We start from the raw sequence: 12167 nt of genomic DNA on the forward strand, positions 1-12167 counted from the left end.
ACTTAACACATTTTTAAATTCTCTATTAAGAATAATGGCGGCCGAGGCAGGAAGCGTCCTATTTAAAGCAAGTCCAGAGGATGCTTTGTTGAATGCCTCAGTTAATCTGCAGGCATGTGTGTGAGATGTTATGTGTAGATATTTTATGTCTATCGGTAAAGTTGAACAAATGTTGGTTCCAAGTATTTGTTGAATTTGTCATTACGGGGATTTAATTCAATTTGTTGAAGTCTATTGTTTATTAGTGGTCTTGACCTCGCATTAGTCTTTGTATGGTGTGAAACTTGTGTTTTGTGAGTGAAGAGAATGTCAGTGGTGTACAAGATCGCGTCTTTTGTGAATTAAAATATTAGGAATTGTGCTTTAAGGTCTTAGAAAGAATTATTTTTATCCAGTGACGCCCAATCGGTGTTTTGTTTATTTCTTTAGCTCTCTGATTATTTTTCGTAAGAAAGAAAAAATAGGTTAAATCTGATTAATTAGATTTAATTCTATTACATCAAAATAAACAATCTTCAAGTTTTCTATCATCATGACAATATCATATTAAGGCGATACCTCAAGGTCCATTTTCATACATTTTGTTTCGGCTTTAATCTGGGTAACTAAACAAGTATTGGCAAGTTTTAGTTAGTGATTAGTTCTCGCAGTTGAAGAAAACGTAAAATAATTAATAATCATGGATATTTCTGCCTTTAAAATTTCGTCATATTAAATTTTAAAGGTCGAAATATCCATGATTATTAATTATTTTTACGTTTTTCTTTCAACTGCGAGAACTAATCACTAACTAGACGTGAATTTAAATTCTTTACTTGCCAATACTTGTTTAGTTACCCAGATTAAAGCCGAAACAAAATGTATGAAAATGGACCTTGAGGTATCGCCTTAAAAGTGTATTATCTAGATTTTCTTTAATAAATTAAAAAAAAACAATCAGAAAGCTCATAATAATCAAGCCAATAATTTTTATTAACCTTTAGTTCAGCTAGTCGATAAAATATTGTATTATCTGGAGGTAATAAATTGATTTAAGGAGAGGTTACAACTAACTTTAATCTAAGTTATTGAAATGACCCGAAGAATCCGCCCATACAAATCTTAAATTGAGATAATAATACGGATCTCCCACGCGATTAGGAATTATTTGATGTCTTTAAGTCTAGAATACAGAAACATTGGTATTTAGGTGCAAGTTCGACTCTACAATAATCAAAATATTTAAAAATTCTCCGCAAATAGTGAATAATTTTTATTGTTATAAAAATTTTTTTTTCCATTTCATCAAGGTTTCAAAAATCGTGGTAAATTTTATATTAAACCAAAATTTTGCTTGCGGCTCTGAACAAGTGAAAGATCTTCCCGAAATAAAAACGCCACTGTGTATTTACTTATTTGGGATAAAAATGGCATAATACTAAAGAGGGAGATGGTGTACCTGTGTAATTAACTTCCAAATCTTCACATTCTCTTTATTTATAATTAGTAAGATTACCTTGAATCTGTATAATATTACTAGCTTCCGCCCGCAGCTTCGCCCGCGTGGATTTCGGGTTTCAAAAATGGAGAAGGTGCTCAATTTGTCGGGATGTTTTTTTAATTTATGGTGGTATGCAGGTGGTCCGATTGTCCGGTCAGGGTCTGATGATGGGATCCTGGTGAAATCGAAGGAACTTTTAACCATTAAGGTTGCACACGAAATGACGGAAGCTTAAAAATGGAGTAACTTCTCCCGTTTTCCCAACATTTTCCATCACTGCTATGCTCCTATTAATTGTAGCGTGATGAAAAGTATACTATAACCAGCTCAGGAGTATGAAAAATAATTGTACCAAGTTAAGTTAAAATCCGTCGAGTAGTTTTTGTTTCTATAACGGTTATACAGACAGACAGACAAAAATTTTACTAATTGCATTTTTGGCATCAGTATCGATCCCTAATCACCCCCAGTTATTTTGGAAATATATTTCATGTACAGAATTGACCTCTCTACAGATTTATTATAAGTATAGATATGCAAAAGTAGCTCAAAAATTGTCCATAACGAAAACATGCATTTTAAAGTAAAACAAAAGAAATAATATCGTGAAGCCAACCAAATAACTAATGATATATTAAATTTTGTGACTGTTCAATTTAGTCGGGTCCGCGATATCACTTTTGTTGAGTTTCAGAACGCGACATTACATTATTATATTCTGTGCTCCAACGCACACTGCTTTGATGTTAGGAACACACCTACATTGCTTAGACAACAGTGAACTTTATACAATAGCAATAAAGCTCAAATTGACTCTACGTATTAGTTAGAAAACGTTTGTATGGGAAATAGAAAAATGCTGTTTTGAGGATTTTCCCGGCAATTATTCGAATTTTTCTCACCTTTTAAACCTTCCCTAGACCTCCACGAATAATTCAAGACCAAGATAAGATAAATCCGTTCAGCCGTTCTCGAGTTTTAGCGAGACTAACGAACAGCAATTCATTTATATATATATAGATTATAATGCCGAATATAGATAGTTTCTTTGTTTAAATATGCTAATCTCAGGAACTACTAAACCGATTTTGATTATTTTTTCACTGATAGGGAGGTAGCTTACTCTTGAATGTGAGGGAATACTTTTATCCCCGAAAAAATACGCAGGAGGAGCCGCAGGCAAAAGCTAGTCAGTATATTATAATTTTATTTAAATTAGGAACGTGACAATGAACGTGGGTGTCATATATCATGCGGTTCGATCACATGCGAATAGATATCACTAGACCAAATGTATTGTTGGATAATCAGTTCGAGGTCAGGACCTCCTAAGTGAGAAGACCTTGGACTATCTAGTATCTACAGTAATCAAATACAAGATATGCATTTGGAGTATATTAACTTCTGTGTTCAAATTGACATCATTTACAGCAGTGGAGGCTTTAGTAACCGCGAAATATCAGGCTTTCTTTAGGAGGACAGATGCTTTGTTGATTAACAAGGTGACCTAAAAAAGGATCTTAGAAGGTATTGGGCGAGAACCTGGACCTTTGCCCCATCCCTCCTCCTGTGATGGGGCAAAGGTCCAGGCCGTGATGTGTCCTCTAAGGCCACCACTGATTTACTAGATTACTGATGACGTACGGTCAACGTTGTAGTTTACTTTTTTGTAAGCGAGATTTCATCAAAATAGGCATTGCTACCCGAATAAAAGTATGGAGGAGACAAGAAGTGGAAAGAAACGAAATTGAGATCAAAGTTAAATAATTATGTGTAAAATACGCACCACTTGTGTCTACTCATTTTTAGAGAAAATTAATAATTACTAGTGAAAATTATTTATAATGATTATTAGAGAAAATTAAGTGCTTTATTTGATTATAATTTAGATCTAAATGTCTTCTTTCCACTTTTTGAGTTTTTCTTACGCCGTTTTACCAGGATACATAACTACCTCCAGAAAATAGACTTATAATGCTATACCGATGACAAAGTTCATAAAAAGACACTTGCAAACAATGACAAAACTGTGCCCATCGATCTGTCCCACGCTGCCTGTGGTTAGAAAGTGTTGCTTTTGCGTGCCTGTTCGCAAAGGAGTCACTATATTCGGATATGTTAATTTGGTAAGTTCACTTTCTTTATTTATGTAGGTTAGTACTTATGATAGAGAATTTGATGTTAATGATCAATTGTTAGCGTGCTTGAAGATAATACTAGTGCTTCATTAACTACGTGATTATAATATACTAATGCTAATTAGGGTATCTAAGTCTAGAATCTTTTCTTTTTTATTTGGTATTGTGGATGTTTTTGTGTCGCAGTAATTATTAATCATAGGGTCATATACTAGGTCGATTAACCTTTTACTTCTGAATTGAAGATAACTGTTGGTTATTTTTACGTCATCAATGAACAAGAATATTATCATCAGCTACAGGAAAACAACTTCTTAATATAGGCCTGGTATTGTACCTCTGAGTACCTCTTCGGGAATAAAGATGGTATTGTGTGTATGCAGATGAATCTTTTTTGAATTGTACTAAATAAATAAGTTTCATGTTCAAATTATCTAGTTAACATATTGTAGCAAATTGGCACAACATTTACTATTACTGGTTACAGCGGGTTTTCTACCGTGAGAATAATGATCTTATCCTGGAGTGTTGAGTTACAGGTTTAGAATATCTAATTACCAGACAGTTTTTCTGAAACACAATTGGCTTGGATTAGTACCACTCTCTTACATAATATCAATGTAGAGCGCCAGCTTTGCTTTGTCGCGCTGGTCAGTAAATATCTAGTCTTTGAAATTCATTCCCTATAAATAACGGCATTAAATTATTACCTGTTATCTCTAATCAGTAATGTTTGCCTCTGTTTCAGCAGCTTTTGCAATCTTAAGTAGTAGTCTTATGTTTATTTCATGGCAATAAGTGGACAACGTCTGCACACCTTAGACTGACAACATAAGCTAGTATTGGAACTAATCCAATACTAATTTCTTCAATTTCAGGTGCTATCCCTGCTCTCCCTGCCGCTGCTGGTGTTCCTGGTGGTGGAACAAATGACTACTCCCAAAGCAGAGCAGCCTACTGCCAAGCCTCTGGAGGAGACGCATGATCACCTGGATCCACTGATCCATCTATCCTTAACCATAGCCTTCATCACTGTAGACGTCACAATGACTATTGTGTTGCTGGTCGGAGCACATAAGGTAATTTACAGCCGTTATCAATAAAAGATCCCAATCTCAATCTTCAATCCGATTCCGAGAATGTACTAATCAAAAGAAGTCATTTGTAAGCATATTAAAAAACTTAGTTCTGATTGGTCTATTTTTGAAATAGATCGAAAAAAGCGATTAGGATCGTTTATTCAAAATGGCAGTTAGTGGTATATTTACCACTAACTGCCATTTTGAATAAACGATTTTATTCTGAACCTCTAAGGTTCCATGGTGCCTTGAGCCTTGAAGGTCTCTTGACACCTACTGTATACTATTCTAAAGAGATTTTTAGAGAAACTATCTAAGCGTGCTACGTCAGTTCATATTAGATTTGTTAAATGAGCCAGCATGATTAAAAAAAATATTTAATTCTAGAATTTCATTCTTTAACCATCTAGATGAGTTTTGTTAAACTATGTAATTTAGATTATGATGTTTACATTCAGTATTAAACAAATAGTTAAAACAACTTCTCAAATATATTTTTCCTTTTTTTCCGTTACTCAATAAAGTATTGTTAGTTACATAACTTCATAAATAACTATATTATGTACATATTTTAACCTCACTCATTCAACATTAATTATGTTGAATGTTTGCAGGAAAGGTTTATAGCCTGGAAAACTCTTTAGAAAAACTATTATATACTTTCAGAAAAAGAAGTCACTGCTCAAGATATACTTGTACTTCGGGATTGTGTTCCAACTGCTGACCCTGTGTGTGGACCTGGCCTACTTCGACTACGTAGAATACATAGAAAATACTGTCTACTTCTTTTTCTTAGGTCAGTAATTTTTCTTCTTACCCTTTTCTTTATTTATTTCTCTATTGTACATATGTACAAGAGGAAAAAAGACATATTATATCCACTTATAATAGAGTACAATTGGCGTTCTTATCACTCGAGGCAATATCTAACACACAACCATATGGCATGGACATTGAAAAGGAAAAAGAAAGGGCATTTGTGGTGTACACTGCATGGATAGACTACTAAGATTTTACTACTGTTTTTATAGCTAAAAAACTAATACCCAATTCGCCTTTAGCATCATCCGAAGTATTTTATAGAATATTCAAACTCGAGGCTGGATCCACTATATTCTGTGTCATATAACAAAACCGTATGAAATTGATACATCAACGTCTAATCGGTGTAGTTTGCGAAATATTATAACTGCATATTATACAAAACGGGTATTAATATTGCGGTTCCTTAGGCCTTGCAATTTTATAATTGATCACATAATACGGAGTTACATAAAACCCTGCAAAACTAATATATAAATATTTTTTTATTTGTTTTATCGTGAAATATCGGTAAATATTGTAACGTTGACTGGACAACCTACCATTGGCAAAGTTTCCATACAACCCGATTTTTAGTGGCTTTCCTCTTAGGCTTATTAAAATTTGTTTTTGTTTTCTGTTAAATTGACCACGCTATGTTTATTAAGGCAATTTTTGTAGCCTCGGGTTACCTTTTGAAAAATTTCAATCTTCGCCACTGAGACCTACAGTCTTCAAAACATATGGAGAAAATTATAATATAAAAAACCGCGTTGAAATCCGAAAACTATTTTTATTTATATGTCTAAAATTCGCGTAAACATAAAAAAGCATCATGATGAGAGATTATTGTGTGTCACCAGTCGACATAATTATGCGGGACTTTTCAAATGCATATAAGCATTGTATATAATATATAGTAGTGTATATGTATACGGAGGGTCATAGTAGACGGTATACGTTACAAAGTATTAATTGAGTATAACAATTTATAACTACTATTAAATGTTCTATTACCACAACTTGAAGTCTCGTCCTGCACTTATAAGGTAAACAGAAACGTAACGCAAGACATATTATGACAAGAAAACTGGTTTTACAATATTTATAAGTTTCCGTTCAATAACATACACTTTTACTCATTGAAACTGGAGAAAACAGAACAGCGAGGTGCGTAACTGATGTTTCCTTTGGAATTATTCATGCGATTAGACGGTATCTTACTCTTACCAATATTATAAATGAGAAAGTATGTGCATATTTGTGACAGACTAGTTAGCTTGCGCTAATAATGAAAATATCATTTAATAATAATTATTATACCTTTTTATTTTGAAATTATTTTTATGCATAATATACATACACATATGTGCATAGATAAAAAAAAAAAAAAATATCACCTCCGATGGCGAGCCAACGAAACCACCGGCGGGTAGGGGATTCAAAGTAAGATATTTTCTCACGATGCGTGCCATCAATACTGCCGTCTGCATCTGCCCCTACACCAATGGCCAATTGGGAACTTCTGGAGGTGTTGGTTGCGACTCTTTGGTATCCATCTATTATTATAATAATCAGTTGTAATTATTATTAACATGTATCTTATTAACCTATCATAAGTGCAAATATGTTTGCCTACATCACTAATAAATTATTTTATTTTTTATAATTAGTCTTCATATTTCAATTAAAGTACTTGAAATTCATTAATTAAGCTATGATCAAACAGAGGACGGGGCTTGACGGCGACGTAACGCTGGTGGGACGGCGACGAGACGCTGACGGGACGTGAACAGTCTGTAATATACTAGTTAATATAGAATATATATTATGTCATACAAAACCGTCGGGCTCGGCGCTCTACTTCACATAGAGTCGAGCATCAGCGTCGCGTTTCCCTCCTGCCTCGTCTGTTGTTTGACGAAAGCTTGGTTTTGTTATCATACTGGCTATAGGCTATCATCAGCATACTATCTACACGAAACACACCAAGATAAGAAGTGTCCGAAGCTGAACATGTGCATATTCCATGAATTAGTGTTCTGCCTGGAACAAAACGTCGATTCGAGACTCACCAACATAGTAATAAAATAGTGAAGTCTGTTCTTTCAGGCCAAGGGATATTATTAAGTATTATATTGAAACATAGATGTTATAAGAGATAGTGGCGATGAACTTCTTATATAATCTAATTATAAATAAACATATTCCTATTATATTATAAAACATTACAGTAGAAGTTAACGCTCTACATTTTGTCATATTTCGTTCATGCGTTGCACAGTGATGCAACTAGCGTCGCATGCGCAGACGCAGCAATTTTACCGACTCGTGTTACCATTGCGAAATTACATTTTCGCATTCAGCCTCAATTTCAAGACAATACGTTACGAAATGTCTGAAATAAATCTTTAATAATCTGCTTTGTGCATTATAAGTATTTTTTAGCTTATTTATTTACAAAAAAAAGAAAAACATTTTACTGTCCTTATGACATTGGATTTTGCATTTTAATCTTAGGGCTCAAAGTTCAGTTTGCTGATAATCAATATTTAACTCACTTCAATACCAAAAACAGTAATTTCCTAAATATATTTTAACGATTCCGTATCGAAACAAAATAAATAATAACTGTACTAGTTACATCACTCTAACCCTTCAGAATTTTAGACATGATAAATTACTTTGTACTTCAACAACGAATAATGAAAGTCATTTTCACTTACAGAATCGACTCTGGCCCTCCAGTATTTTTTGCTATATGATTTTATACTTCAATAATCCACAATAAAAGTTATTTTTCGTTGCAGCATTGAACGTGTACCTCCTATTTCTGGTGAATAGCACCATCCACGTGATCGAGGAGAGCTCGGAGGTGCAATACGTGGTGTACCAGGAGACACGCCAGAGCGCGTAGCAGGCACTCAACTTAATACCTCAGCTTTGTACATAATAGTAAAGACATTCACAAATTGACCGAGTATTTTTATTATCCTTCTAGGTTTTGTTGGCGACTTCTTCTTTTTTATGGACACGGCAGGGACCCCACTGCTCCTGAAGGTAAGTGGAGTGGGGTCCAATAGAATATCGACTGACGAGAGTTGATTACTCCTCGACAGCTGACACAATTATGACAGCATCTTGGAATCGGCTATAAAGAGGCTTATCCCGGAACGCAACCCACTTACGCCCACATATACACATGCTGATCCAGAACGCGACGACCTTAAGTGGGCCATTATGGCGTGTTTTAACACCTAGTCTACCGTCTACAGTGGTGCTATCCAGGCGGACATAAAATATATCCTATCACCGGCAAAGATATGTCCACGTGAAAGGCTTCCCCTACTACGCAGGTCCCTAAAACACTGTAGCTATTTATAAAGCAATCTGTATGACATCAGCGTCATCTACTTAAAATTCAGATTTAAATAATTCCATTATTTCCCATGGGAGCAAATTACCGGGATAAAAAGTAGCCTATGTGTTAATCCAAGACATGGTCTATACATCTGAAATTTCATATAAATTGGTTCAACTGTTTTTGCATTTACATCTGACAAACATTCAAACATTTTCACAAATTTACTTGTACCCATTTCTAAAATTAGTTAGATTATGTAATAGCCTAGATGACATACAAAAATAGCAGATTGATATTGGAAACAACTAGCATAAGACATATATAGATTAACATTAGATATAACGTTAGGTCTTTGGCCGCTTAGACTATAAATAATCTATGTAATTATAGATCTTACTATGCAATCATATATTGTAATCTAGATCAAGATCATAGAAGCGTATCGGTCAGCCACATCGATGAATGCATTCAACACTTGTTAATAGGTAATCGCCTCAATGGATAGCAACTTATGGGTTGTGAGCCGTGAGGTTCTGATTTCGAATTCCAGGTCGAGGAAAAAACATCTGGAGTGTTCGGTATGACATTAATACTGGCTTATATTATGTTGCAGGACGTATTAGCTTTCATCGATTAGTTTAATAGATTTCATCCAAATCCATTCATCCATGCATTTACATGTGACATCTTCAAACGCTTTCACTTTTATATTAGTAGGAATCAGGATGCATCCGAACTTGGCAGTAAGAAGATTGACCGTAAGAAAGCAATCTGACAACCGGTATCTCTGACATTGACCCTGGAGAAGCGAAAGTCACGCGCGTACTTTCCTATGTGACGTGCATATCGAACGTACGCTCGTAGACCGGCTCTCTGGGTGTCCAGTAAACATTAAGGGTCTTATTTATAATTATTCCTTAGGGACTGCTAATTCCACCTTTTTAAAACAATGAAGTATAAAGTTATAATAACGGAATTACACAAGTATTACAAGAAATTCAAAATAAATACCTTTTGGGTAACAGCTTGTTGTTTCGCATACGAAATCATAATGATTTCCTTACCCTATTACGCACCTTGTAAACGCAGGCAGAAACTTTTTTTTTATATTATGGGCGGTAAATACTGGAGATATGACTCGCTTTCACGATAGCGATCTACCCCTCAAAATGTGGTATAAAATACGACTCGAACATCCGTGTCGTTGGTTTGTGATTGGTCGAGAGGACAACACGTGACTTACACGTTGGTCTCACGACCAATCACAATGCAACGACGCAGACTCTCATCAGTTTTTTAGCCTCGTTCGAAGATTGTGCTTTAAAAATCTCAGTAGATATTTATTAAGAATTCTCGATGTTTTCTATAATATGGATTTACTTCACTTATAAGTGCTACATATATTTTTATTTATTTAGCATGCCAACAGCATAATATAACAATATAAAATAATATATTAGATAGATAGAAGAAATCGACTTATTCTAAAGGATATGGTAAAGCAACCATTTAGCAGTTTACGATTGCATTTATGTTGTAGAATCATCATCAATCAACTTATTGGATAGTTACCTTTAACTATGCATAGAACTTTTAACTCTTTGTCTTTAAAACGACTTAGTAGCTAAATGATTCATACTCCATTTAAAACTATGTATTTCTCGATTGGTTCGATGGTGTAGTTATAATGAAGTACGACTACTCCGCTGAGGTCTTGGGTTTAAATCCCGAGTTGGGCAATTTAATTGGGTTTTTCTGTATCAGTATCAGCCCGGAGTCTGGAATTCGTACCTGATATGGTGATAGGCTCGTCCCTTTCACATCATGTGATGGCACATATTATTATATGTATATGGCGAAAATAAGCGGCGATAGCCTAGTTGGGTGTGGAACAGACTGCCAAGACGAATGTCCGCTGGTTCAAATCCCAAGGGCACACACCTCTGACTTTTCTAAAAAATCATGTGTGTATTCTTTGTGAATTTATCGTTCGCTTTAACGGTGAAGGAAAACATCGTGAGGAAACCTGCACATCTGAGAAATTCTCTATAGGAATTTCGAAGGTGTATGAAGTCTACCAATCCGCACTAGGCCAGCGCGGTGGACTAAGGCCTAATTCCTCTCAGTAGTAGAGGAGGCCCGTGCTCAGCAGTGGGCAAGTATATAATACAGGGCTGATATTATTATTATTATATGGCGAAAAATGAATTACATGGTTGCACCTCTGTTTATCTATTCGAGGATAAAGAAATGATATGTGAGTGCGTGTTATTAATAACGATTTTTATATTTATTTTAAGTTCTGATATTAAATGATTGTGTTGTGGTTTCGGTCGATATCGATGTTTCCACGAAGACTTGTGGTTAATTATAGATTAATACCATATAATAAATATTATAATTCTTTTGTACGTACACGAGGTCTATTGGAGCATATCAAGCAATCTGAGTGAAGGTTTATGTAAATATGAGAATCGAATCGTCTCAGAGTCTAAACAAGGTGATCTTCCCACGAAGGAGTCAGGGTTGTCACTCTTAGTTGTTTTATAAACCATTTTGCACCTGTTTTTATCTAGCGCATACCCTTGTTTAAGGGGTGTCCTAAATTCACAGATACGACTTTTTGTCTTTAAAAATATTTCATTAGGTTCTTATAAATATAATTATAGTAAATAGAATACTGTAAATCATGGCTGTATTTTTAGAGTACTTTAAATATACCTAATAAAAAAATATATGTGCGAGTGATGAGGTTCAAAATATGAAACTAGTTTTATGATTATTAAATGTTTTGACCAAAGTCTTAGTTATCTTAACTTTCAAACTTACACAAAACCTATCCACTATAATAGTAACTAACGTATCTGTGAATAATTCTATATAAACATTGCTGTCCCTATTCGCCCCTGGATCCCTATTAGCCCTATTATAAGTACTATTAAAATAAAGGTATTTCTATTAAATGGCAGCCTTAAAGCAAGAACAGCCAGTATTTACCTCAGTAACCGATTATCAACACATCTCGACTGGTAGTATCTATATAGAGTTGTGTGCACTGTGATAACGAACACAAAGATGTGATAACGTAAATAATTTTTATCTAACTGTAAACCGAAGCTGTATGTCGAACAAAGAAAGACAAGTTTCAATTATAATGGTTGTGATTTGGTTGAGGATAGTAATAGACGACAATTATTTTGTTATTGTTACAGCATAAGCCTGCCAAAAACCAAAATATTTGATTTTAAATGTCTCTGTCACCTACAAACCATAAAAATCATGAATACGCTGCCAGCCTAAAAAGA

The 12167-nt window shown here is 34.6% G+C and overlaps 1 protein-coding gene across 2 annotated transcripts; it reads left to right on the forward strand.

Moving 5' to 3' along the window:
- The first annotated feature begins 101 nt into the window (after positions 1 to 101).
- LOC119188345 lies at positions 102 to 8474 on the forward strand. 2 transcript variants are annotated; one of them, XM_037437540.1, is made up of 5 exons: positions 102 to 155; positions 3422 to 3606; positions 4497 to 4697; positions 5364 to 5493; positions 8309 to 8474. In XM_037437540.1, exons 2-5 carry the CDS (start codon positions 3466 to 3468, stop codon positions 8413 to 8415), a joined length of 579 nt encoding a protein of 192 aa, XP_037293437.1. In that variant the 5' UTR covers positions 102 to 155; positions 3422 to 3465; the 3' UTR covers positions 8416 to 8474. The 2 variants fall into 2 exon arrangements, with proteins under 2 accessions (XP_037293437.1, XP_037293439.1); XM_037437542.1 differs by having other exon boundaries at positions 110 to 171.
- Positions 8475 to 12167: the final 3693 nt, after the last annotated feature.

This window comes from Manduca sexta, chromosome 11 (genome assembly GCF_014839805.1).
Source record: "Manduca sexta isolate Smith_Timp_Sample1 chromosome 11, JHU_Msex_v1.0, whole genome shotgun sequence".
Taxonomy (NCBI): Eukaryota; Metazoa; Arthropoda; class Insecta; order Lepidoptera; family Sphingidae; genus Manduca; species Manduca sexta.